We start from the raw sequence: 24727 nt of genomic DNA, 5'->3' as shown, positions 1-24727 counted from the left end.
TGCCTAGGTTTGGACTCGTGGCTCATGAGATTCTCAGTATTTTAAGACTGATGATTATATGACCCAACCTCCTGTTCGCTTCTAGCAGAAGTATGCCAGAGCATCTGGTCTCTAGAATCTTGGTAATTATGTCAAGTGAAATCTGGGCTTTTGCATATGTTCTTGTCACTATTGATATAGCAGAAGCTTCTAATGTTTCCTCTGGGAGGCATGTCCTCCGGAATAAAAGTTCCAAAAATCTTTTGCTAGATTCAAATAGAGATAAAGAGGACAGCCATTGATAGAGAAACTGCTGTACTCAAGTTTAGTTATTACATCATTAAGATGTCAGAAAAGCTGAACTCCCAAAGAGAACCATGAACAAAGTTTGAAAGAGTCACTTGGTACATTCCATCTGTTCTCGGTACTTGATGTCACATGCTGCCGGAGAAACCAGGAAATCTGCAGCTTGGATTTCTGAAGATTAGAGAGGTGACTTTGTTACAACAACTTTTGTATAACAGATAAAAATTACTTTGTATTGAGTTTTACAGATGTGTTTCAACTTTGCTGAACTTTTTCCAGTTCCTTTATCATGTTGAAGAGTTTTTAAAACCAGGATAAAATGTTGGGCTAGTATGGAAGAGAATTAAGAGTACTTGCATGAGAATGTTAAGTCTCAAGGTACAAATGGCCATTAGTTAGAGAGAAATGGAAAGAGCAAACTTACAACTACCTGATGTTCTAAACACTTACGCAATAGCCAAATACAAGCAGCTATTCATTAGTTATGGAAATATTGTGCAAACTTGAACAGGGAAAACTGTTGTTGCCCTGGAAGCAGGATAACAGACAATAACAATGTCAGAAATTGAATTGGACAATTCCTGCAGTCTTTCTAGATGAGAAAAAAATGATATTTTTTCTGCTGTGTTTGCCCCTGGCAACAGGACAAACTGAAATTTATCCCTGGATTCAACTGCTTTAAAGTCTACCATAGGTAATATAATAGCAATTCGTTACAAAATTAAGTTTCCCATTATCTGCCAGGGTAACTTTATACTCAAGTTTATATTTCCCAATTGCAGTTTAGATTGTTTTGGACTGAACAAGTGGTCATAGTATTGCCTGAAAACCTTTGGTGGCCAAACAGTAGGTACAGACCAGCTTCTACATGCCTCAGTGTATTTGACAGTAGGTTGATTCAGTGCCTAAAGCTTTAATTAATGGTGCTTAAAATTATCAAGAGGAAGAATGGCTCTTGTGGTTAAGGCACTGAGCTTCCAAGGTTCAATCTGCAGCTCTGCTACAGCGCTTGTGTCCCCGTTGGCAAGTCGCTTCATCTTTGTGCCTCAGTTCCCCACCTGCAAAATGGGCATACCACTTCCTTTTCCCACTCTTTGGGAGACTGGGGCTCATCTATTGCTATGCACTTACACAGTGCCTTGCACAACAGAGCCTCTAGGCACCTCTGTAATACAAATCCACGGCATTTCAAAGGGTAAGGCTTAATCCATACGGTAGTTCAGGTACATGTGTTCTTTAAGAGTTCTGCTATTGAGTACATATGTTGATTTAATTCAGATTTACTGCCTGAGGCCATACCAAGTTAGAGTGTAAATTCCCTAAAATGCTCAGAGCTGATCGAAAGATGCTACATGTTTACCTGCCTCAGAATCCCCATCCGGATAGTAATGTTGATAGCTTTCCCACGGGACAGAAAGTTTGCTTCCAAGGCAGTGTGGGTAGTACAATCAGAATCAATTAGTCATTAGTTTGGGGGTGAGGGGAAAAGCTGACTCAGATGTTTTTCATCATGAGCAGCTCTGTGCTGTTGAGGCAAAGTACCAGTAATGAGTTTTCAGTTGTTCTTTGACTCAACCCAAGGCATGCAGTAATGAAAGGCAGTTCAATATTTTAAACAGTATTTCATGTGGCTCAGCCTCATTCATCACTTACACATCAAATACTGAGATACTTCCGGTTCAGTTTCAGACAGTACAGGATATCTATCTGGATCCTGCTGCTAAGACAAACAATAAATGGCAAACAATGGGAACAGAATAAGGACTTTAAACCGGGTCTCAAAGCATGTTTGTTCGCTCCAAGATTATGAGCAGACATCTGCCACAAAAGGAGATACTGCAAGACTAAAAAGCACTGAGGCTAATGAAACACTCAAAAACTTCAGCTTTCACAGATGACTTTAGTAATGCTCCTTTAAGGATCAATGTGATTTTTCCTTTCAAAAATATCTTCCATTTAGCAAGCTAGCTCTCTTGTTCTCTTCTCCCTGTACTGCCAAAATGGCTGCCCATCATTTCTGATGAGTGTGCATTTCAACAGAGATGATGACATCAGGAACATCTATTGCGCTAAGAACTTTGTGTGCTTCTTCCACTGCGCCTCATGCTTTCAAGAAAGAAAAATATTTAAGGTTAGGCCTAAGAATTTAGTGGTTCCAATATTCTATATATTCCCTTTTGGAATTTCCACACTGGGGGTAAGGGGACACCGATTCATTTTATTTTGACAGTGATCCTCTAAATTCCCCTTACAAATAGAGGGGATATTTGAAGAATAGTGTTATGTATTTTGAGCAGCAGTGTATACAGTTTTGAAAAAAAAGACTATCCCAACCACAAAAAGCTCTGGTGGCAGGAATTCTCATGCAGACTACTTTCAGATGCATTCTCAAATGACGCTCATTTCTCATTGCTATGTTAAATTGAGGAAACTTCAATAGTAATCTTAAAGCTATTTATTTTCTGCAGCGCAGTCAATGCTGAGTGTGTGATACCAGTTATTTCACTGACAAAGTGGCATAAAATTACGCTATCAATAACTGCACTATAGGGCCAAGGTAGGCTGTAAGGGTATTCTAATTTAAAAAAAATGTATATTTCCTTTTGTTTAAATCTTTCCCTCTGATCCACCAAATCAGCCCCAATGTATCTCAAAAGGAAAAAAAAAGCAGTCCTCAAACTGTATTGGATGAGAAAGCATCTGTCATCTGATTCCTTCTAAAAAGGTAGCTAGAGAAAACGTTTTAGGCCATCTGGTCCTCGCCTCCTGCCAGGGGCAGGATTGTCTCCTACAGCACACTGGGTCAGCCAGTCTAGCTTCAAAATTTCACAAGTGACTGGGCTTCTACCACCTTCTCTGGGATACTGTTCCCCTGAAGAAGTCTTTCCTGATATTCAGTCCAAGATCTCCCTCTCAATTTCACCTCAGCACCTGTAACAGCCACTCTGTGCCAAGTATCACAATAACCATTTTAAACCTGCCCTCAAGACAACCTTCCAGCCCCCCAGTGATTTTTTGCTCTGTGTGCTCCTTCCAATATGGCAGTCCAGTCCTCTTGGTAATGAGATGTCCAGCACCAGATGCTATACTGCAGGTGAATAAAGAGGGCCTGTTTGTGCTCTGCTTTATAACTTGAGTTTCTGTACACAGCATAAAACTGTACAGGCTGTTTCAGGTTTCTCTCTCACTTTGAATATCTGTGCTTTAGATTGTTCTTGTCTCCCCTACAACCCCAACCAAGATGTATTAGCTTGCATTTTCTCAACTTAATCACATTTTCCGCATACATTTCCAATCTCCCTAGGTCCCTGTGTTATTTGCGTTTTCAGGGGCATTCACAACTCCTTCTAGATAGATATCTGCAAAGATTAGCATTCTTCTCACATTTCAATTTTCCTTCTTTTTCCAGATCACTTACAAGTAGACCCAATTCTGTACCTAACCAACTTTAATAAATTGATGTTTAATTTTTTTTAATTTACTTACTTTATTGCTTTCAGCCAGCTTCAGTCATTATGATGTATATTCTGGTTAAACATGACTTGAAAAACTTAATCCTAAAGTACAAGACCACCTCTAGATTACTAACAAAGTAGGAATTTAAATACAACAGAAAAAACTTTTCCACTGTGATTTCTCATGACAAATAGTTTTCCAAGTAGGCTAGTGTGATTGGATAACATTACATCTGATGTTCTTGTGGGGCCTGCATGCACCCTCTTACTTAGGGATAAGAGGCAGATCCTGACCAGATGTAAAAATTATAAAGCTTTCAAAAGCTTAGAGCTCAGGAAATAAGAGTCTATTTTACTGGGCTCAAAAATAAATTCAGAAGCATTATTTAGACATTTTCATTAGCAAAAATATAAGTGAGGCTGTTCCTTTTGCTTTGATTAGAACAGCTACCCAGAAGATCGCATTTCAGCATGAGAAATCTAAGCTGATTCTGGTTAACCAGTTTCAGATCAGGGATGTTGTAATTATGTGGAGAATAGAAGTCTCAATTCACTTCTTCAAAATTAGCAGTATGACGACAATGAACCCCAGGGCTCTGTTTGCATATATGCAAAAATACAAAGAAGAGGTGATTGAAAAATGAGACAGAACTCAATTTACCAGACAATGGGGAAAAAAAAAACAAACACCATAGCGATAGCAGCAAAGAATCCTGTGGCACCTTATAGACTAACAGACGTTTTGGAGCATGAGCTTTCGTGGGTGAATACCCACTTCGTCAGATGCATCTGACGAAGGTGCCACAGGATTCTTTGCTACTTTTACAGATCCAGACTAACACGGTTACCCCTCTGATACACAGCAATAGGTTTACATCAAAGGGTAGCTTGTTTAGAACCAGTGTCATCACTGCTAGGTTATCAGGTAATCAGGAAGCCTGTGACAGAATTGCTTTAGCTCCCTATGGAAACCAGGCCAAAACCTCGGGTGCTCCTACAGGCAGACATCCACTCCACCTCTACCCACAAAAAACCCAAGAGCTTGCACCAAGGTCCTTAATGGGATATTTCATACATGTTCAACTATTAGAATTTGTATTGTAGGGCTTCTTTCATCATTATGCTGAAGGGTAGAACAGCAAGTCTACCTCTAGTTACACATTTCTTTAACAGCTATTTAAGATCCCACAGGGTATGTATATACTGCAATTAAAAACCCATGGCTCTCATATACCAGCTGACTCAGGCAGGCTCGTGGGGGTTAGGCTAAGAGGCTGTTTATTTGTGGTGTAGATATCCAGGTTCTAGGACCCTGCGAAGTGGGAGGGTCCCAGACCATGGGCTTCAGCCCAAGCTTGTACATATACATCGTAATTGAACAGGCCTGCAGCCCGAGCCAGCACGAGGTATCTAATTGCACTGTAGCTATACCCATAGAGACTAAACAAAGGCCCATGCACAGAACTCCCATTGGCTTCAGTGGGGAGCACTAGACACAGCAGCTTCGTGGTCAGCCCCATATTAGTAATAGCACCAGTAGGTGCATTTATGCAAAGGGAGACGTCATCAACCAACCACTTCCTTAAAGTAAGCCAGACGCCTTCCTGAAACATGAAGAAAAATCCAACCCTCACAATAAGCCAAAATTGATCAGTTAACTGGGAAGCAATAGCCAATCAGAAAACTACCAAGAAACCACTTTGGATAGCAATTAGATGATTGGTGTTTCAATATTCTGGGTATAGAAAATTAAATGAATGCAATAGTATCAAAAATATTTGAAACAACCCCATTGTCCTGGACCAGAAATTAAATGTGTCTTTTAGATACTGGCACTTTTTACCCAGTAAACATCATTATTGCTTTGGAAGCAGTGACCAACCATTAGTCTAAAATCCTCTCCCCCTAGCAAGTCAACTCGAATAGTTCTCTTCACACAAAGGCTTACGCTTTCCAGTACACTACTTTCCTGGTTAAAATCCCCAAAGTACTTGAAGGTTTAGAAGCAGCATTCTTTTCCCTAAATCAGGGATCGGCAACCTTTGGCACGCGTCCCGCCAGGATAAGCACCCTGGTGGGCAGGGCCAGTTTGTTTACCGGCTGTGTCTGCAGGTTCACTGGCCATGGTTCGCTGCTCCAGGCCAATGGGGGCAGCAGGAAGTGACGGCCAGCACATCCCTCGCCCTAAGCCACTTCCCGCAGCCTCCATTAGCCTGGGACAGCGAACTGCAGCTAGTGGGAGCCGTGATCGGCAGAACCTGCGTACCCAGCAAGTAAACAAACCAGTCCACCAGGGTGCTTACTCTGGTGAGCCTGTTGCCAAAGGTTGCCGATCCCTGCTGTAAATCAACTACAGCATTTAGGCTCAGTGTGACTTGCAAAACACTATTCTGTGACAAAACTAGAAACCATGTGCTACTTAAGGACTGCTGCTAAAGCAGACAAGGTTGAGGGCAGAGAAAGTGAGGCCATCAGGAGGAGAGCAAAGCAGGTCAGACAGCCAGATATACTGTCAAATAAGAAAGGGGCTAATCAGATAGTTTGTCTGACAGAGTGGCCAGCACCTACATTGCTCCATTAAAAGCTGAGGTTGTTAGGAAGGAAGGAAGGAAGTTAATCACAACATGACAGGATGCATTCATCACACTACCATCTCTAAGTCAGATAGGATCTCAAGTCAGAGGCCAAAGGCAAAAATATTACATCTACCCAGTGCGGCATAACGAGACATCTCCTCTTCTGTGAAAGTATTAGGTTAAAAAATGGCCCCATGCAAACAGTTTATCTGCTCCAACAGTTAGTAACAGGGGAGATGCACAAACGTGTGCATTTATTTCTGCAGGAAAGATTTATTTTTCAGAGATAGGAAATTAAATACAATAATTTAAGTTCATATAACACTGATTAAAAATTCACAGCATTCAAATAATTAGAGTTAATATTAGGCAAAGAAGTTAAATATAGCAATATAGTATTAGGTCGTCCAATCTATCTCAATTTTAATTGCATAATCTAGGTTATGGGACCATTACACTGTATATGTATCAAAGACATTAAAGTTAACATTCAAAATACTGTTACTTTTGACTTTGGGGCATTTAACATTTTCATGGTACTGTTGTATTAACCTATTTTTTACTTAAGGGACTGAATGCATAACTGCCTCAAGGCTTTTGAAATTATACTTGAGAGGCTGCCCTGCAGGAAAACTTGGAAGTATTTGGAAGTTATTGTGTATTGTACTTGAGCACAATGGTCATGCCTGCCAATCAAACGAAAACTAAGTAGAACAAGAGCCAATTTGTCCATGCCAGCATAAAACCAGGCTAGAAACTTATTTAAGAGTTCCATATAACACTATTTCACAAATGAGGTCACTAAGGCAGGATGGCCAACGGGAAGCTGAAATGTGTAGAATTCAAAGATACAGATAAAATTTATACTTTGTATGCGGTGAAAAATATTACATCTTGTGACCTTTCATAATGTTTAAGTAAAATCCAAAGCAGCCTTTCAAAAAAGGATCCAGACATCTCAGGACATTACAGATTAGGAAACCTGATTTAGCAATTAGAAACTACTACGGTTGACTAGACAACCTACTCTCTAATTAAAGGTCACTCAGAGAAATACTGATATATGGAATTATCATTATAAATAGATTTTTAGATAAAAACTGCAGAACAGGAAACTAATTATTTCGGAGGAGGGGGATGTCTAAACAAGATAGATTTGAATTAAGGATAATTACTACAACAGTCTTCTGTGGAACTACTTTAACCAACTCTGGGAACTGGGTCAGAACAGTCATCCCCAGACTCAGCTATAAAAGCACTAAAAGTTGTAGCCTAGAGGTTTCAACATGGTTACAGGGACGAAGTAAGGTCTCAGCTGCATTACAATTTGTTGGCCATGTTGTAATGGGGTTAAGGAACAATTGTGTTGTAACCAGCTCAGCTTTATAGTTTTACAGTTAAGACAGGGTCTCCGATGTGGATATTCTTCCATGATTCTCTGAGGATCTTATTCTATTCTAAAGCTCTGCATCATAGTAAAGTTGCTTATTCCCTTTATAGCCTATGAGCATATCAGCAAAAACAGGATATTTGATTATGCCAGAAGGCTCTCTGCATTCAAAAACTATGTGCAATAATATTCAAATTGCAGCATTCATCACAGAAGCAGTTTGAACTTGTTACTAACCATCACTAGCTACAAAACCGTAATGATTAGTTATGGGCAGCAAGATGATGGAATCCAAGAGAAAGTAGTAAAAAATAGATAAAACTTGATTTATTGCAGAATTGTCAGTTTTCATATTACACATGAATACTGACAATGGAGCATATCTCTAGCACACAAAATTAACCTCAAATGCAAAAAAATGGCCTTCACAAACCTGACAGATTGCTCAAAGCCTTGTTACTCAAGTGTGTGGGATTTCAGGGCCTCGTCCACACCAGGGTTTGCTCCAATTCCAGCCATCAATGGCCAACTGGTGTAAGCTCCACCAGTGCAAATACTAGCTGTACCTATCTGTACTAGGGTTTGCACCAGCGCAGCTACATCCATGGTCGATAACAGACAAAATCCGTAAGATTGCAAAAAGCTCAGCAGGGTGTCATTTCCTCTCCAGAGAAAAGATTTTTTAATACAACTAAAGCATAAGAGACCACTTCTATGTATCTTGAACTATGCATACTACCACCACACCCTTGCCTTTTTGTTTTGTAGTTATTTTTGCAGCACTTCACACTGCAGCCTTGGGAGCATTTAAAGCTAATTAAACCAAGGTTACCAACATGAAGCACAAGACATCTATTGATACTAGTCATGAAAAGCACTAAACAGATTTGACAAAAGATCAAACAAACATCTCCAAGGTAAACTGCTTTAGCTGCCTCTCTCACCTACACAGGTTTACATCAAGCCCTGCTGTCAAACGTAAATGTGCAGGAGAATGAAAGGGACTAAAATGTTGCAGCATTCCTGAGTCAGTCTTTTAGTTGGAAGTACTTCAAACATCTATCCCATCACATGACTAAAGTCTTCCTCTTAATGTCCTTTCATAAAGGCTTTTTTCTATTGAATGACATAACTAAGTTGAAAATATTCATTCTTGAAATAACTTAAACATGTCATATGTAGTAGTCACATACATTCATCCTCTGACAGCCAGATCAAAAACAGCAGTTATTCTCAACCTTCTCAGGTTGGCAACCCCTTATCTGAAGTAAAAAAAAAAAATAATCACAAGCCCCTTACCATTGACAGTACTATAAAAGTAGAGTAAAAAAGAAACATCAGTGCATTGTTAAGCCTATATAATGTGTGTCTGTTAAGAGCAGACAGAATACTTGATCTTAAAAAGGTAACAGGGTGTGGGGTGAAAAGAAGGGAGATTTTCTTCACTTTAGGCCATGTCTATGCTAGCACTTATGTTGGCAACATTTTTGTCACTTGGGTGTAAAAAAAAACAAACATCCCTGAGTGACATGTTTTGCTGGCATAAGCGCTAGTGTGCACAGTGCTACGTCGGCAAGAAACCTCTTCTGCTGACGTAAAACCAGGTCAATGAGTGGTGGTAGCTATTATGTCAACAGGAGAGCGCTCTCCCATCAGCATAACATGGCTACATGAGCACTCTTACAGCAGCCCAGTTGTATCGTTATAGCTGTGCCACTGTAAGCTTGTAAGCGTAGACATGGCCACAGACTAACGAAGCATTCAGTGCTTGTGACCTCCCACTCCTGGATTGCCTTTTATGAGCCAACCTGGGGGTTGTGATCAGTTTAACCACTGAAATAAGATTAGAAATCAGATGCATACAACTGCTAATTTCAATACTGGAAATAGCAGAAAGTTATGACACTAAAAACTGAAGAAGCTGGACGTAACAGGAATGTCTCCATTCTACTTCTTATGAAATGAGATATAGCAAGTTCTACTTCTTATGAAATGAGATATAGCAAAGTCACTACAGAACAGAATGCGTAACAACTATTTGTAAATATTTAAATTGTAGACACTTTTGAAATCATTATGAGATTGCTTTTGAATCACACATACACAAGGAATATAAAATGCTTTCTGCCAGGGGATTAACTTGGTAGTGACTTGTTTTAACTTACAGAGAAGAGGACTTGTCTTTGGGGCACCCGTTTCTAGTTAGACAAAACTTGTTTGATGCTACGCTTTGAAGATTAATGGAATAAGCATGACCAGAAAGCTTTTGAGGGGCAGGAAATACAGATCCACCAATGCTTAAGCAGTACTTCATAAGTTGTTTGTCCTCAGCTATTAATATGATAATGACCCCAAAAACGTCTCGTAGCTCTTCCACACAAATGGTTTATAGGTGACCTAAGACACAAGAAGCAAGAGAGAAGACTGCAAAGCACCATGGCACAAGTCTCATTCCAAAGCTCACAGAGTTCAACACATTTTTATTCTTATGCCATAAAGTTTGACAGTGGATTTACTCTGATTGGCAGATAGCCTGATAGATCAGGGTTGTCTCCTCAACCTCTAGAAAATGAAAGCCTTTCACATTGTGATGACTGATTAAATGTTTTGTAGGTAAATACTTCAGCTCTTTGGGGGGGGAAGGGTAGAAAGCGGAGGGAGTATAGAATAGGAAGGCAATATGGAGGGGACATGACATTTCCCTGTGTCACCCAGTGAAGTTCTGGAGGTGGAATAACTTGTAATTCATGAATTAGAATGCCTTAGACAAGCCTCCTCACAATCTGGGTTGAGATTTAGGTACTGTATATAAACTCAACTTGTATTAGATGACTTGGTTACATTACTGCACTGTAATTTCCAATGTCTGCCCTCCAGTGTTATGCAGAGTTTGAGAATTTTGCCCTATGAAACCCTAGATGTCCTGTTTTTGAGATACTGTCCAGAGCTGATCAGCTGTGGCACTAAAGCATTTGACTTCCTAGTTTACAAGGAAGTAGTGGCAGGGCATTTTCAATGAATGGCCCTCACCCCTGGAATTCATCCTCCAGCCCTTTGGTCAGAAATGGCCAAAACCGTGGACCTTCATGGCACAACACAAAGCCTATTATCTTGAGCTCAGGGAAGGGCTAAGAAATAACTGGTGGATCAGGTCTTTACAGAAGGTGGGGGGTGTTTTTGTAGAATGTCTCTTGGGTTAACTGGTTACACAGGTCAGGGTTGTTTTAGGATGGGCTTCTGTTTCAATTATGTTGTATGGATTATGGTTTTGAATTATGTTCAAGTACCACAGAACTAGGGAATGATAAAAGAATGGTAAAATGCACGTTATGCATGAATAGTTCAAACAGGGGAAAGATGCATCGGAAAAGATGCCATCTAGCAGAATGTTCCATACAAAGGAGCGATGCTGATTGGATTCAACAACAGAACTGCCTTCTACAGCCAACAACATACTGGTCACTTGATATGACATGAACTTTTTTTTTTAAAAAAAAAAGCAGCAATACAGTAAATTTATACTGTATGGCATAACTTACAGCTGAGCCCGTTTATTTTTAGTTTAAACTCATTTTTACCAAAAATTTCCCAGGTTTTAAAAAAGTATTATTCAGTTTTTTCCAATTTTCACCCTAGTTTTGTATCACTCAAATATAAAAAAAACTTGTTTTATTAGGAAAATATAATACATTGCATGAGATATCTGCATTACAATAATACATTAGTCTGTGCGTATACGCAAAGCTGCCTGTTGAAGGAAGGTTATGCTTAGCCTAGAAGATACACACAAACAGGTAGGCAGGCAAGCTCTGAAGTGCATGCGCATCTGAAAGTACAGATGAATCTCACGTCCACCACATCCACATTTCAAGCTGTTAGCAGATAACAGTTTAAAGGTCTGACACTAAAAACGGGAAGAGAACAAAAAATCTATTGGAATACATTTCAGAACACAAGGAATTATTCAAAAGTTTTAAAAACACAAAAAGAGGAAGAAAGAATGAAGTTGAGTGTATGCATTGCAAATGTTGTGGCCCAATTATTAAATGTAAATATAGACATATTAGACTAAGTCTATAATAATAAATTGTTTATTCAAATGAAAAGTTTTATTTGGGGATTAGAGATGCATTGTTTTCTTCACTCAGAGGTGGCCTTGTGTATAGAGTTCTGCTTCAGTTCTGCAGCAAACCACACTGATGAACAGAATTCAAAGCATTAATCTCCTGAATACTTTATTCCAGTCTTTCTATCCACCAAAATAAACCTAGATATTTACCCCCCAAAAATAAATAGTTTTGCACACGCATTTTCACCTGTTTTTGTTACGGTGGTAATAAACACTGATAAATTCCCAGGAAAAATTAAACACAAACTGAAAATGAAGGGCCCTACTTACAGCACTGGTAAGAGTTAAATGGAATAGGCAAAAATCATACAATTTCCATATCCTCCCACACTTTGCTGCTCACCATAACAGGAATATCCCACAGAATTATATATCAGCTAAATTGCATGTCTGTTCCTGCACAGTAGCATTTTCCTGGAGGCACTGGTAACAAACGAATAGAAAGGAGGGAGTATTGTCTAGAGCAGAGGTCTGAGCAAGAATTCCTGGGTTCTATTCCCTGCTCTCCCACAGGTTTTCCACAGCTTTTGACAATAGCTGTCAACAATGTTTTCTATAATGTTGCTGAAGACTGGTATCCATCACCAGTTAAAGCCACTTTCAGCACTGGTTCAAAGAGACCCATTAACAGCAGTCAGCAACAAGACAATTACATATTGCAGGCAAGGTCTTGTGTGATCCTGGGCAAGTCACTACTCTCTTCTTATGTTTCCTTATGTCTAAAATTGGTGTAACACTTTGCTATCTAGCAGGCAGGGTCATGAAACAAGTATTATTTGTAAAGTAATTTGGATGAAAGATGCTACAGAAATGCAAATATGGTTATATAATTCATCAGGTTACACTGATGACCCAAGAGCCGCATGAAAGGGCTTAGTGAGCAAGACCAGACAACCTAGCACCCTATTTTTCTTCCACTTCTGGGCTGCTCTCAATAAGTGCAAAACCAAATCAGCTGCAAAATAGAAAAGTAGAAACCCAGAGGAACAAAAACAGCCTGTAGTAACAGGATGTGTAGCTGAAATAAGGCTAGTCCAAAAATTCTAGAATCTCTCTCTTTTTAAAAGGGGTGGGGAAGAAGTCAAATGCAGTTAGAATCCTGGGATATGGTGTAACCCACATGTTGAATGATGTAGCAATTCACAAATGTCATAATATTGAACATTCTGTTAAAAGGCTGAGGCAGGGGAAAATGACTAGACCCTGCCTATGTGAGCTTTCCCAACCTACATAATTCTGCAGAGAAGTGCAAAAACTAGGCCACTTATTTGAATAGATGCTGGGAAGATTTATATGGAGTCTTCTCTCCTTCATTCAAAGTATTCCTGAATTTTAAAAAGATTATAGAGTGGGTTTGGACTTTACATAAAGCAATACATTTCTTCTAAACTACTCTGCATCAGCATTGAGTGGCTTGCTCCAGTTATTAAACACTCCAAAGGTCTCTTACAATTTAATGAAGTGAGCTACTTTGGTTCAATCTAAGCATTTTTTTTTTTAAATGTCATCTCAAACTGTTTAAAATTCATGTGCTATTTGTCTAGCTTTTTGAAATGTTAATGAAATGACTAAAACATGCATTTTATCCTAGCAATTGTAGTTTTAGCTGTATGTTACCAAATACATAGAGAGCAAACATCTTTGTAGAATCCTTTAATTCCGAGAGATTTTACTAATCTAGGATTTTTTAAAAATATGAGTTATAAGGAGACATTTTCAAAAGCACAAATGGCTGTCAGGCCAATTAACAGCCACTGAAAGGCAATAGTAGTTAGGTGCATAACCACCATTCATGCTTCTGAAAAGTCTCTCCCACTCTGTGTGAACATTGCTACGTGTTCTGATTTGTACAGCTTTTCTGTGTATTACTTGGGGCTCTTATGTACAGGCAAAACTGCTGACACCACTGCAAATTCCTTTCAAAGTGGCATTTCAGTGTTAGATGCATTCCAGCATCATGGCACATTAAAAAAACCCATGTTCACAGTCTCAAAAAGGTTACTAATCCCATTAGAAGTCTCTTCTCTACAGATTTTGCAACTCCTACTTACCAACAAAGGAACAAACCCTCAAGGAAGAAGACCTATCACCACATACAGCCAATCAAAATTTTTTCTATGCACACAAAGGACCAAGAACCTCAGTGCCTCAACACAGTACACACAGGTGAAAAACAATATACATATTGCTCTCAGGATTCCCATGGCTGTCTCCCCTCAGAAAACGAGAAATCTTAGTGTAACATTTCCCACACAAATGAGAAGCAGCTCACTAGTATACATACTTCTAAGTAGATCAATACCCACACTAGAGCTATATCACGTGTAACTAAAATTGCAAACTTCACAAAGCAACTGATGATGAAATATAAAAATCAGCTAATCCACCTTCCATTCCAATAAATGCAAGGCTTTTCCTGACACTTTATTCTGTAGCTCATTTTAAATGACTGGGACTGCCGCTGTTTCACTTAGGAGTCTATTACGATTTAACAGATTTCACTCTTCAGCAATTTTCCCTAATAGGCCTTTTAATCTCAGCATTATTCATTAAACTGCTATGTGCAAGTCTCCAATAGGGTTAATAAAAAACAGACAGAACATGGCAATTTATTTGCAGCCCCAAAATATTTATCTGTTCAAAGAACTATTTTGAAAAAACACAAGTCAGCTGTCTCCAATAAGTAAATACTGGATTGCAGGCAAATATTCTTGCAGCACCTTAAAATGTTACCATCAGAAAAGTGACCCTATATAAAAATAGCATCTCCTTACTCAGAGGATATGCTTCCTGCACATGTCCAAAGCTCTGACTTTGGTGACAATAAAACACTATACTTTACTCCTGCAAGCACTGCGGAGACCACTTAGGCCATGTTTGCACTACGGACCTTACTGAGGCACAGCAGTGCCACTGCAAAATCTCTTGTGTAGAGATTCTATGCCAGCAGGAGAGAGAGCTCTCCTGCCAGCATAATTAAAACATCCCCAACGAGCAGCATTAGCTATGTTGACAGACGATGCTCTCCCAGCAACATAGTACTGTCCACATCAGCACTTTTGTTGGTGAAAGTTATGCCGGTCAGGGAGATGTTTTTTTCACCCCGACTGACCAAAGCGGTGTCGATAAAAGCACTAGTGTAGACACAGCCTTAGTCATGAAAGGAGCCAGATTCTATTTTAGCTGGGGCATCAAGCTCCTATCACAACCGCTGGTGAACCTAGTCTGACCACCAGCTACCAGGCACGAGCACCTTTGCTTGTGAAAAGGAGCCGCTCTCACCTGGAGCAGGGGCCCACACCAGGCCACTTCCGGGGAGTCACTTTCAGAGCAGACCCACACGAAGGATCAGTGCCCGTTTCTGAAGCCCTCCCTCTCTCTCCAGAGAGCTCAGCTGCCAAGTGCCCAGAGAGCTATTCCCGCCGGGAGCTTCCGGGGGGGGAGGGGGGGCCCGCGCCACCGCCCATCCGAGCAGGGACAGCCAGGGGGAGGCCCTGGAGCCATTTGGCCCTGCCTGAGCTTGCAGGGCTGCCGCCCCCTAACCGGGAGCGGGGGACAACCAGCCCCGGCAGCGGCGCCCCGGGACCGCGCGGCGACCCTCCCCCTGCCGCGGCGACAGGGTCCGGCCCGAGCCCCCCGCCCCGCCGGCCCCTCCTCACCGAGCAGCAGCAGCTTCACTTCCTTGGACGCCTTCTCGCCGTCCTCCCGCAGGTTGCGGTCGATCATCTTGCTCCGCTCCACCGCCGCCTTGTCCTCGGCGCTCAGCGTGCAGCCCATGGCGAGGCCGGGCCGCGCCGCACCGCGCGGGGCTCGAGGGCTCGGCGGGACTCCGGGACGCGCCTCTCGTTCTCCTCAGCCCGGCGGCCCGAGAGCGGCTGTGTGCGAGGCGGGGCCGGATATCCGCCCCGGGGCCTCCTGCCCGCTAGCGGCGTCTGGGAGCGCGGCGCGCCCTGGGAAATGTAGTTCTGCAGACACGGCCCATGGGCTTAGAGCGTTGTATGCTGGGATCTGTCCGGAGACGCCCCCGCCGCATTGCATGTTGGGACTTGTAGTCTTACGTATTGAATGGAGGCATCGCATGGCTGGGCCTGTGGGCAGCAGTGGGAGGCTGTGTGCATGGCAAAGGATTGCAGCAGGAGGCTGCAATCCCCTGTGGGCTGGTGTCTCTCGTGAGACTAGGTTTCCACTATATGCGCCTGCACTATTCAATGGGGTCCATGCAGGGCCGGCTCCAGGCACCAGCGAAGGAAGCAGGTGCTTGGAGTGGCCAATAGAAAAGGGCAGCAAGTCTGGGTCTTCGGCGGCAATTCAACAGAGGGTCCCTCTGTCCCTATCTACCTCTTTGAGCTGCCTCCGAAGAATGAAGCAGCGCAATTAAACTGCCGCCAAGGTGTCACCGATTGGCTTTTCTTTCTTTTTCCCACCATTTGGGGCAGCAAAAAAGCTGGAGCTGGCCCTGGTGCACCCTGATCCTTCATGGGCATGAACTACCCCCCAGTGCCTAGCCATCGTAAACCTTTACTGCTGACAGTATTGTGTGCTGTGGGACGCTCCAAGCACCAGGACCTCATCACTGGCTCTGTTCTGCATACCACTCCCACTTGGAACCGGGCTGTGACAGTAGGGCTAGAACCTCAGCTTTTCTGGCTGCAAAAACTCAAGTCCCTGCAGCTTGAGCTAATAGCAAATTGCTCTTAGCAGCTGGCAGCATGGAGCTTATGGCAAATAGTGTGTCAGTTCTGATTCCATCCTGCAGAAGGCAGTATTAAATATATCTTACTCCAGTACATGCACCCACCTCAGTTCATTACAGTGATTACAGCACCACTAGGGGATGGGTGTAAAATGCAGCTGATGTGTGCACAAGCAATGGGCTCTTCCATGTAGCAGAGAACGGTCTAACACCAGGGATTCTCAAACTGGGGGTTGGGACCTCTCAGAGGGTTGCGAGTTTATTGCATGGGGGGTCGTAAGCTGTCAGCCTCCATCCTAAACCCCGCTTTGCATCCAGATTTATAATGGGTGTTAAATATAAAAAAGGTGTTTTTAATTTACGGGGGGTTCCGCACTCCGAGGCTTGCTATGTGAAAGGGGTCACCAGTACAAAAGTTTGAGAATCACTGTTTAACACCGTCCAATGGCTGGAAGTTGAAACTAGACAATTCAGACTGGAAATAAGGTACACATTTTAACAATGAGAGTAATTAACCAGTGAAACAATTTACCAAGGGTCATGGTAGATTCTCTATCACTGCCCATTTTTAAATTGAGATGGGCAATTTTTTCAAAAAGCTCTGCTCTGGGAATTATTTGGGGGCCGTTCTCTGGCCTATGTTATACAGGAGGTCAGATGAGACAATCACAGTGGTCCCTTCTGGCCTTGGAATCTATGAAGACTCCAGCTACACAGCTGGCAAGGGATATGCATTAGGCCTTTTACATAAGATGCCAACGTGAGCCATAGACTCAATACAAAGTAGGGCTCTGAGCTATAAAACATCATCTACTGCTTGCTCTTTGTCTGCCCAGCTCATTGCGCTCCTCACATGTTTCCCTCTGGAGTGCGTGACAAGGGTATACAAAACCCACACTGGTAAAGAAGGGGTTAAGCAGGTGCTCTGGGTCCAGATGGCCCAGGATTAGTGCAAGCTAACCTAGTAGGCAGTGGAGGTTAAGTGACCTAGGTCCTGAGCTTGTCGGATGAAATACACCAGGGACCCTGCTGCCTGCAAATCTGTTTGTAGAGACTTTCCCAGACCAAGGAGAGACTCGGGAGGTCAGAGACTTCACCTTTGATTTCAGTTATTTGATGAAAAAAAAAGAAAGGATCTACAACCTATCCTGGAGGACAATCCCTCACTCTCACAGACCTTGGGAGACAGGCCAGTCCTCGCTTACAGACAGCCCCGCAACCTGAAGCTAATACTCACCAGCAACTACACACCACACAACAGAAACACTAACAGAGGAACCAATCCCTGTTACCAACTCTGTCCGCATATCTATTCAAAGGACACCATCATAGGACCTAACCACATCAGCCGGGACTTGTTTACCTGCACATCTACCAATGTGATATATGCCATCATGTGCCAACAATGCCCCTCTGCCATATACATTGGCCAAACTGGACAGTATTTATGCAAAAGAATAAATGGACACAAATCAGACATCAAGAATTGTAACATTCAAAAACCAGTAGGAGAGCTCTTCAATCTCCCTGGATGCTCAATGACAGACTTAAAAGTAGCAATTCTTCAACAACAAAACTTCAAAAACAGACTCCAATGAGAAACTGCAGAACTGGAATTAAATTGCAAACTTTATGCCATCAAATTAGGCCTGAATAAGAACTAGGAGTGGCTGGGGGTCACTACAAAAAGTATTTTTCCCTCTCTTGTGAGCTGCTAGGAATTCATAGATTATTAGGGTTGGAAAGGATCTCAGGAGATCATCTAGTCCAACCCTCTGCTCAAAGCACAACCAATCCTCAAATTGCCCCCTCAAGAATTGAATTTATAACCCTGAGTTTAGTAGGCTAATATTCAAACCACTGAGCTATCTGCCCTGATTGAATAGAGTGTGTTAGCCCCCCTACTTGGTAAGGCACAACTCCCATCTTTTCATGTGCTGTATATTTATACCTGCCTACTGTATTTTTAACTCCATGCAGCTGATGAAGTGGGTTATAGCCCACAAAAGTTTGTTAATCTCTAAAGTGCCACAAAGACTCCCTGTTGTTTTTGCTGATTCCGACTAACACAGCTGCCCCTCTGAATCGAGATATTTGATGGTTATTGTTTTATCATTGGGAAATGGGACTGGTGAGGAAGCGACCCAGGGAGGCAGCAGAGTAGCACTTTGGGCACAGGACTTAGCTGTCGCCCTGGATTAGAACCCGGTGAAGAGGGCTGGCATGGCCTGGGTTCCCCTGCCAACCCCAAGGTCAGGGGAGTGAAGCAGACATAAACCCTTCCCATGAATAGGGAAGAATCTGAGCAAGGGAAGACCCTGAATACCCATGTCCTAACCTACAGTGCTACCCCATTGCAGGATTCTATGTGGACAGAAAGGATGACCAAGTTGGATCGGGGGAACGAGATGGGCAGACTACTGCAGGGCCAGAGCAGCTGCCACGAGGGGGCTTTTTTGCCTTTGTGCTGGGCCCAGTCTCCCAACAGCACTAGGGGCTGACAGCACATTGGCTGCTATGCAGGACCCCATTTGTGGCAGTCTAGCTAAGCTCCTATAGGGTACCCCTCACAGCCAAATTCTTACCAACAGTGAAGAGGGAGCAGGCTGCAAATGCACCTGGAGAACTCGGAGGTGGCAGTGGGAACCATGTGCCCAGAGAAGGTAGAATTGTCTTCTCCCACTTTTAAACTTGTGGAGGGTTCAGGTAACATGCTGCAGATGTTACATCTTGGAGGGACTCTTATATTGTTAGTATGAATTTGATGCTCAGCTTGAAAGCTCTTGGCAATAGGATCCTCAATGCCCTGGCAGTTGCAGGACATGCTACTCTCCCACAGTGCCCCCTTTTCACGTTTCAGTCCTAACCAGGGCTGGCTCTAGGCACTAGCATTCCAAGCATGTGTTTGGGGCAGCCCTTTTCGAGGGTGGCATTCCGGCCCTTTGTGGGCAGTTCTTTTCAAGGGGTGGCACTCCGGCCTTTTGTTTTGGCTTGGGGTGGCAAAAAATCTGGAGCTGGCCCTGGTCCTAACCCAAAGGACACCCTCAAAAGGAGTATTCAGTCTCTATTAAGTCCTTGGTGGCTGTACTGAGGTTGCCACCCATTAGTGCCAAGCCTCGTGCCAACTTTTGTGATGAAGATGCCTGTCTGTGGGGAGCCAGCCTGAGACTCACCAAACTCACCTCTGCTGGGGAAAACAACCACCCTGTGATAGTAGCACCTCTGCGGCACCTCTGAGTCACTGCCAAATGGGTGCATTCCAATCAGTGACCTGGAGGCGAACAGCCCTTCATTACCCACCCCTGAGCCATGTGTTCCCCCAAGCAAGGAGCCCAGTGCTCCTTGACAACAGCTAGCACTGATGGCATATGCCCACCAAACCAGGATGGCAAGAACATCTAACTCTTCCCCAGCCCTGATGTATAAACCCGCCTGGCTCTGCATTAGGGGACAGAACATAGCCCCTGTCTCTCTTCCCCAGACAGAGGGACTCTTGAAGCTGCTCCCAGAACAACCACCAAACACAGGAAATATCGTGGCTGCTACTGGCCTTCCTCAATCTGTTCACCAAATAAAAAGAAGTCACCATAAAGGGCATTCTGCTGCCCTCTTGTGCCTGTTACTCTCCATAACACCCAGCGCGGTTGGAAGAAAACCCCAAGGCAGTCTCTGGATTCCATCAGAGGCAAGAGAGGGGGGTGCCGTTTAGGGGTGCACCAACAATGGGTCTGGTGCATCCCCGGTGTAACTGGATGGGAGCTGGGAGTGTGCTGTCCCTCTGATAACCAGGAATTTGTGTAGAGGCTTAACCATAGGCCCACTGGTTTGGCCATGGCCGGTAAAATCCCAGCCCAGGAGGGGCCTATTGGCTGGGGATGCATGTACCAGGTGGAGTGCTGTGGGAGGCCTTCAGTTCAGGTAGCCAGGGAGAGAGCCGGAGGCTGCAGGAGAGTTGGAGAGGGTGCGAGAGAGAAGGAACTTAACCTGTGTTTGCACCTTGTCGGTACTAGAAGGGTTAAGCAGCACATGAAGCAACAACCATGTGTGAAGGACGTGGGGGGGGGAGGGTGTTTAATTTTAACCCTTGACCTAATGGCCCACCCTGTGCTTCAGCAAAGCAGAAGTAAGTGGCCCAGGGGGCAGCCCTGACATCCCTTTTGCCCCTGCGGGCTCAGTAATGAAGTGGTTAACTCCCATTTCCTCCCTGATTCAGAAAGCTGCCAGCAACCCTGGTACTGGGAGGTGGGTTTCAAATGCATTTTACACCTGAGGAGGCAATGCCAGCCCTGGCTTACCCCCTCCTGAGTCTCACTGAACTCAATTGGACACAGCCGGGGGGTGCTGCAGGGCTTGGGGGACTGGCCATGGGCTTGTATCCAGTAGGTTCCATTCTGTGGGCTAGTGAAATACATTGGCGGCTCAGGGACACTCCCTGTGGCACTTGGCAGTCTCAGTTCAGACAGGCGCAGACCTGGCCGGACTCCCCCTCACTCCATGGCAGGGAGGTTGCTGGGGGCCAGGACGGGGGTGGGGGTGTCTTGCTCTTGCTGCTCCTGCTCTAGGAATGAGCAAAACTCCAGTCCCCAAGGCAGGAATATCAGATGGCGAGATGGGGATGGAGAGTGAGCTGTGGCCACGCAGGGCTCAGGCAGGCTTTCAGAGGACAGGGACCAAATGACTTTCCAGTTGGAGCTCCCCCTATATTACAGGAGCCAACCCTTCCTCTGTGTCTAAGCCAGGATCCCCCGGGGAGGAGGAAAGGGCAGAGGGTCTAAACTCCACAGCCACCCCAAGAGAAGCTGCTCCATCCAGATTCGAGGCCAGCATCTCTCCCTTGCACCTGCAGATCCTGGTGCTGCTGTGGCTCCCATGTCCCTTCTCCGTTACCCATAGAGCAGCTTACCGCACCGATTGCAAGACACAAGCTGCTCTGCCCTGCCCAGGTGTGGGGGAAGCACTCTTCAAAGCAGAGCTATTTCTGGAGGCTCCAGGCTCCAAGGGACGAGTGCGTGAGCCAGCGCACACAGGGAGGCTCTGAAGAATGTGAAAGGTCAGAGCTGCTGGATCCTGCAGGAGAACGAGAGGGAGGTGTGGAGGATGGACTGTACAGGAGGTGCTGGGAGCGTGTGCATGAGATCACATGCGTATGTGTACAGTGCCTGGACTGGTGCATCCAGAACCACGCTCCATTCAGGAAGGACTCACTCATATGTGGGGTGGCTCGGCCTGCAGACCCTAGGGAGACTCCCCAGGAGGGATCCCAAGAGGAGGGTTTCCAGGACATTTGATCTGTCACAAGGCGGTTGGGGTTCAGCTTTCTGGTGCAAACATCGTGCTTGCTAAGTGCTTTCCCGGCCAGGGGGCTTGATCCCAGAGGGGTGGAACTGAGCCAGGTGCCTCAGAGCCTGACTGTGCACCATGACGCCTTGTGGCTCAGAACCTGACCTTGCACCAGGGCCAAAGGCACCTTCTACCAGAAATACCCAGAAAGGCTATCCTGGGGAGGAGACCAAAAGGCTCCAGGGGTATATGGAGAACACGTGGGACTCAGGCTCCCCTAGATGGAGCTGTCTCCACCCCCGTGTGAGGCCACTGAGCAAAAATGGGCAAAGATTGGTTTTTGAAAAGGCCACTTGCCCCGGCTGCAGCCAACAACAGGAGATGAAAGCTGCATCCCTCAGATGTCTTCCTCCTCTGGGATCCCCAGCTGGGCATGGAGGGCTTCTGCTGGCAGTGTGTCTGCTGGTGCAGCACAGTCACAACTCAAGCCTTGCAGCTCCCTAGAGTTATTATTCATCATACAGTGAAACAAGGAGGCCCCGAGCAAGGCCATAGCCCCATTGTGCTAGGCACTGCACATACAGCCCCTGCCTCAAACAGCATGGACGGGGGGAAGGGAGCAGAAGAGTGAGCCAGTAGCAGAGCCGTAGCTAGAACACAGCTATCCTGCATCCCCAGGCCTGGGCTGCCTCTCACGATGTCTCTGTCTGTCTGCACTATCCACTGGCACAATCATTCACACCAGCCCAATGCCTGTTTCCTGGGGATCTCAAAGCACTTCACACTCATTAGCACCCATGTCACTCCTGGGTGCTGGACCAACTGGCTGAATTGTACAGCACTCTGGGGAGGAGTGTAAATGAGTCATAGAGTTCTTAGGGTCATGGCACTCCAGGCCAGAGGGGACCCCCAGATCACTGTCCAACTGCCTGTATCACAGCCCAATGCCCAAAACGAGACCCAGCTATTACAGCCGAGGCTCCTGTAGTAGCACTGCCTATTGTTACAAAGACACAAAGAGGGCCATGACTCACCCAGAGAGACTCAGGCAGTGTTCCCCTGCTTTAACCACTAGACGCTACTGCCTTCCCTCATGATTACCTCGTTTGTGGCTATTGGACACTGGCTACCAAGCATGCAAGTGCCAGTTGCCAAACTCCCCTTCCAAAGGCAGGACCTAGCTCCTAGGTGCCCTGTGCAGTCTCAGCCCCCAGGTTCACTGAACAATGAGTGCTTGGGGAGGGAGCCTCAGAAACTAGCACACTGAGCAGGGAGCTGCCTAAGCCAGCCGAGGTGACATGCAGAGGGGAGGGACAGGGCTTAAACCCAGATTCACACATCCAGTTCATCTGGGCCTTGGGTGCTTGACTGAGGAGCCAAAGGGAGGAGCCCCTCTCTGCTCTGGATCCCCAGCTGGAGCCCCTCCGGGAGTTAAACATGCCAACAAGTCAAGCCTTTCTTAGGAACAAGCAGAGACCCCACCCCGTTCCAGCCCAGGCACTCACCTGTCTTCACATCTCATCTCTGCTTGACTGGAAGCTGGGACTTGAGCCCAACTTAGGTCTGCCAGCTGGCTGGTGAGTGCCCCAATCCTCAGGGTACACTGGGCCGGGGCTGTCTGCTGCTCCACTGCATATAAATAGTGTTCACTGGGCCAGAGACTGACAGTATAGCCCAGTGGTTCGGGCCCTTAGCTAGGCTGGAGAAGGGTCTGGGTCAAGTGTCTGCAGGTGAGCTAGGTGGGGAACGCCTAGTCTGAGAATTCTGCCAGGGCTCTGAGCAGCTCATTCACTGTGGGACAGTGCCAGGACTTGGGCAGGTCTGTGCATGCCCACAGAGACACCTAAGTCCCTTTGTGAATCTGGGCGAAGCATTGCAGCTCTTCCTCTGCCCTGGGGCTCTAGCCCCTGGCACATTTCAGTGGGGTGGTCTCAGGGGAGCCCAGCAGCCTTCCTGCCAAGAAACATCACTGAGTCCCACTGCTCCAGGAAGAGCAAGGGTCAGAGCTCATGACCCACTAGCAGCTCTCTGCCCGCCAGGGTCCTGTGCATAGGTGGCTAGGTGAATGGGTGAGGAGGCAGGACTCCTGAGTCTCATTCTCAGCTCTGCTATGAGCTCACTGTCACGTCACCAATTCTGTGTCTTCGCTGCCCCAGCTGTAATGGGGCCAGTACTAGCACTTACCCACCTCTGTGATGTGCTTTGAGATCTCTGGAGAAAGGGCCCCGGCTAGACAGAGTGCCAGCCTGCTCCGGCCAAGAATTGCATCTAAGTTCAGACTTCAAGCCTGCGGCGAGGCAGGTCAGTATCCTCATCCCTGGTATGCAAAGGAGGAAACTGAGGCATGGAGCAGTCTTGAGCCTAATTTTCACAGCTGCTGAGCACCCAAAGCTTGAACGGGGGTCCAGGGGAGCTGCTGGGCACTTAGTACCATGGGACAATCAGGCTGCTTCTTTAAGTGTCTCAGTGTGGATTTGGGAGTCTAGCTTCATGCCCATTTGGGGGGCTCTTGGCCTAGTTACAGGCCCAAGGTTACATGGGGCACAGAATGCAGTTCATCTGACTCTGGATTTGTGACCAGAGCCCTGTGCTGAAATCACTGCCCCTGCCCCGTCTTGAGCTCAGCTACAGCTGACAAGGCCAGGAGAGAGAAAGACTAGTTTCCATTAGAGCAAGACCCACCTGGCCACAGCTAAAAGCCCCATCAGAGCAGGATGACATTCCTGGCGTCCTGTTCAGGACCCTTTGTTCTGAGCGGCAGGGCTCGGAGCACGCCAGGTCCCACACAGGCAGGGAGCCATGTTTTGTAATAAAGTATTTTATTTGGTGCTCTGGGTTGGAGCCGTCCAAGATGAACATCCTTGAGTCGTAGCCCTTGGGAAGCAGTGACTGAGCTCAGAGGGTGCTGCTCAGCTGGGT

The 24727-nt window shown here is 45.2% G+C and overlaps 1 protein-coding gene across 1 annotated transcript in view; it reads right to left on the bottom strand.

Annotated features, from left to right (window-relative positions):
- GNAI3 (G protein subunit alpha i3) overlaps positions 1-15708 on the bottom strand; it is a 32902-nt gene extending 17194 nt beyond the window's left edge. Inside the window, exon 1 of the mRNA XM_050956363.1 lies at positions 15495-15708. Coding sequence (XP_050812320.1) covers positions 15495-15612 — 118 coding nt within the window. The 5' untranslated portion in view covers positions 15613-15708. The remainder of the gene's footprint in view (positions 1-15494) is intronic.
- Positions 15709-24727: the final 9019 nt, after the last annotated feature.

Source organism: Gopherus flavomarginatus, chromosome 5 (genome assembly GCF_025201925.1).
Source record: "Gopherus flavomarginatus isolate rGopFla2 chromosome 5, rGopFla2.mat.asm, whole genome shotgun sequence".
NCBI lineage: Eukaryota > Metazoa > Chordata > Testudines > Testudinidae > Gopherus > Gopherus flavomarginatus.
The sequence above is the reverse complement of the archived record's forward strand: the minus strand, read 5'-3'. Positions and strand labels throughout refer to the sequence as shown.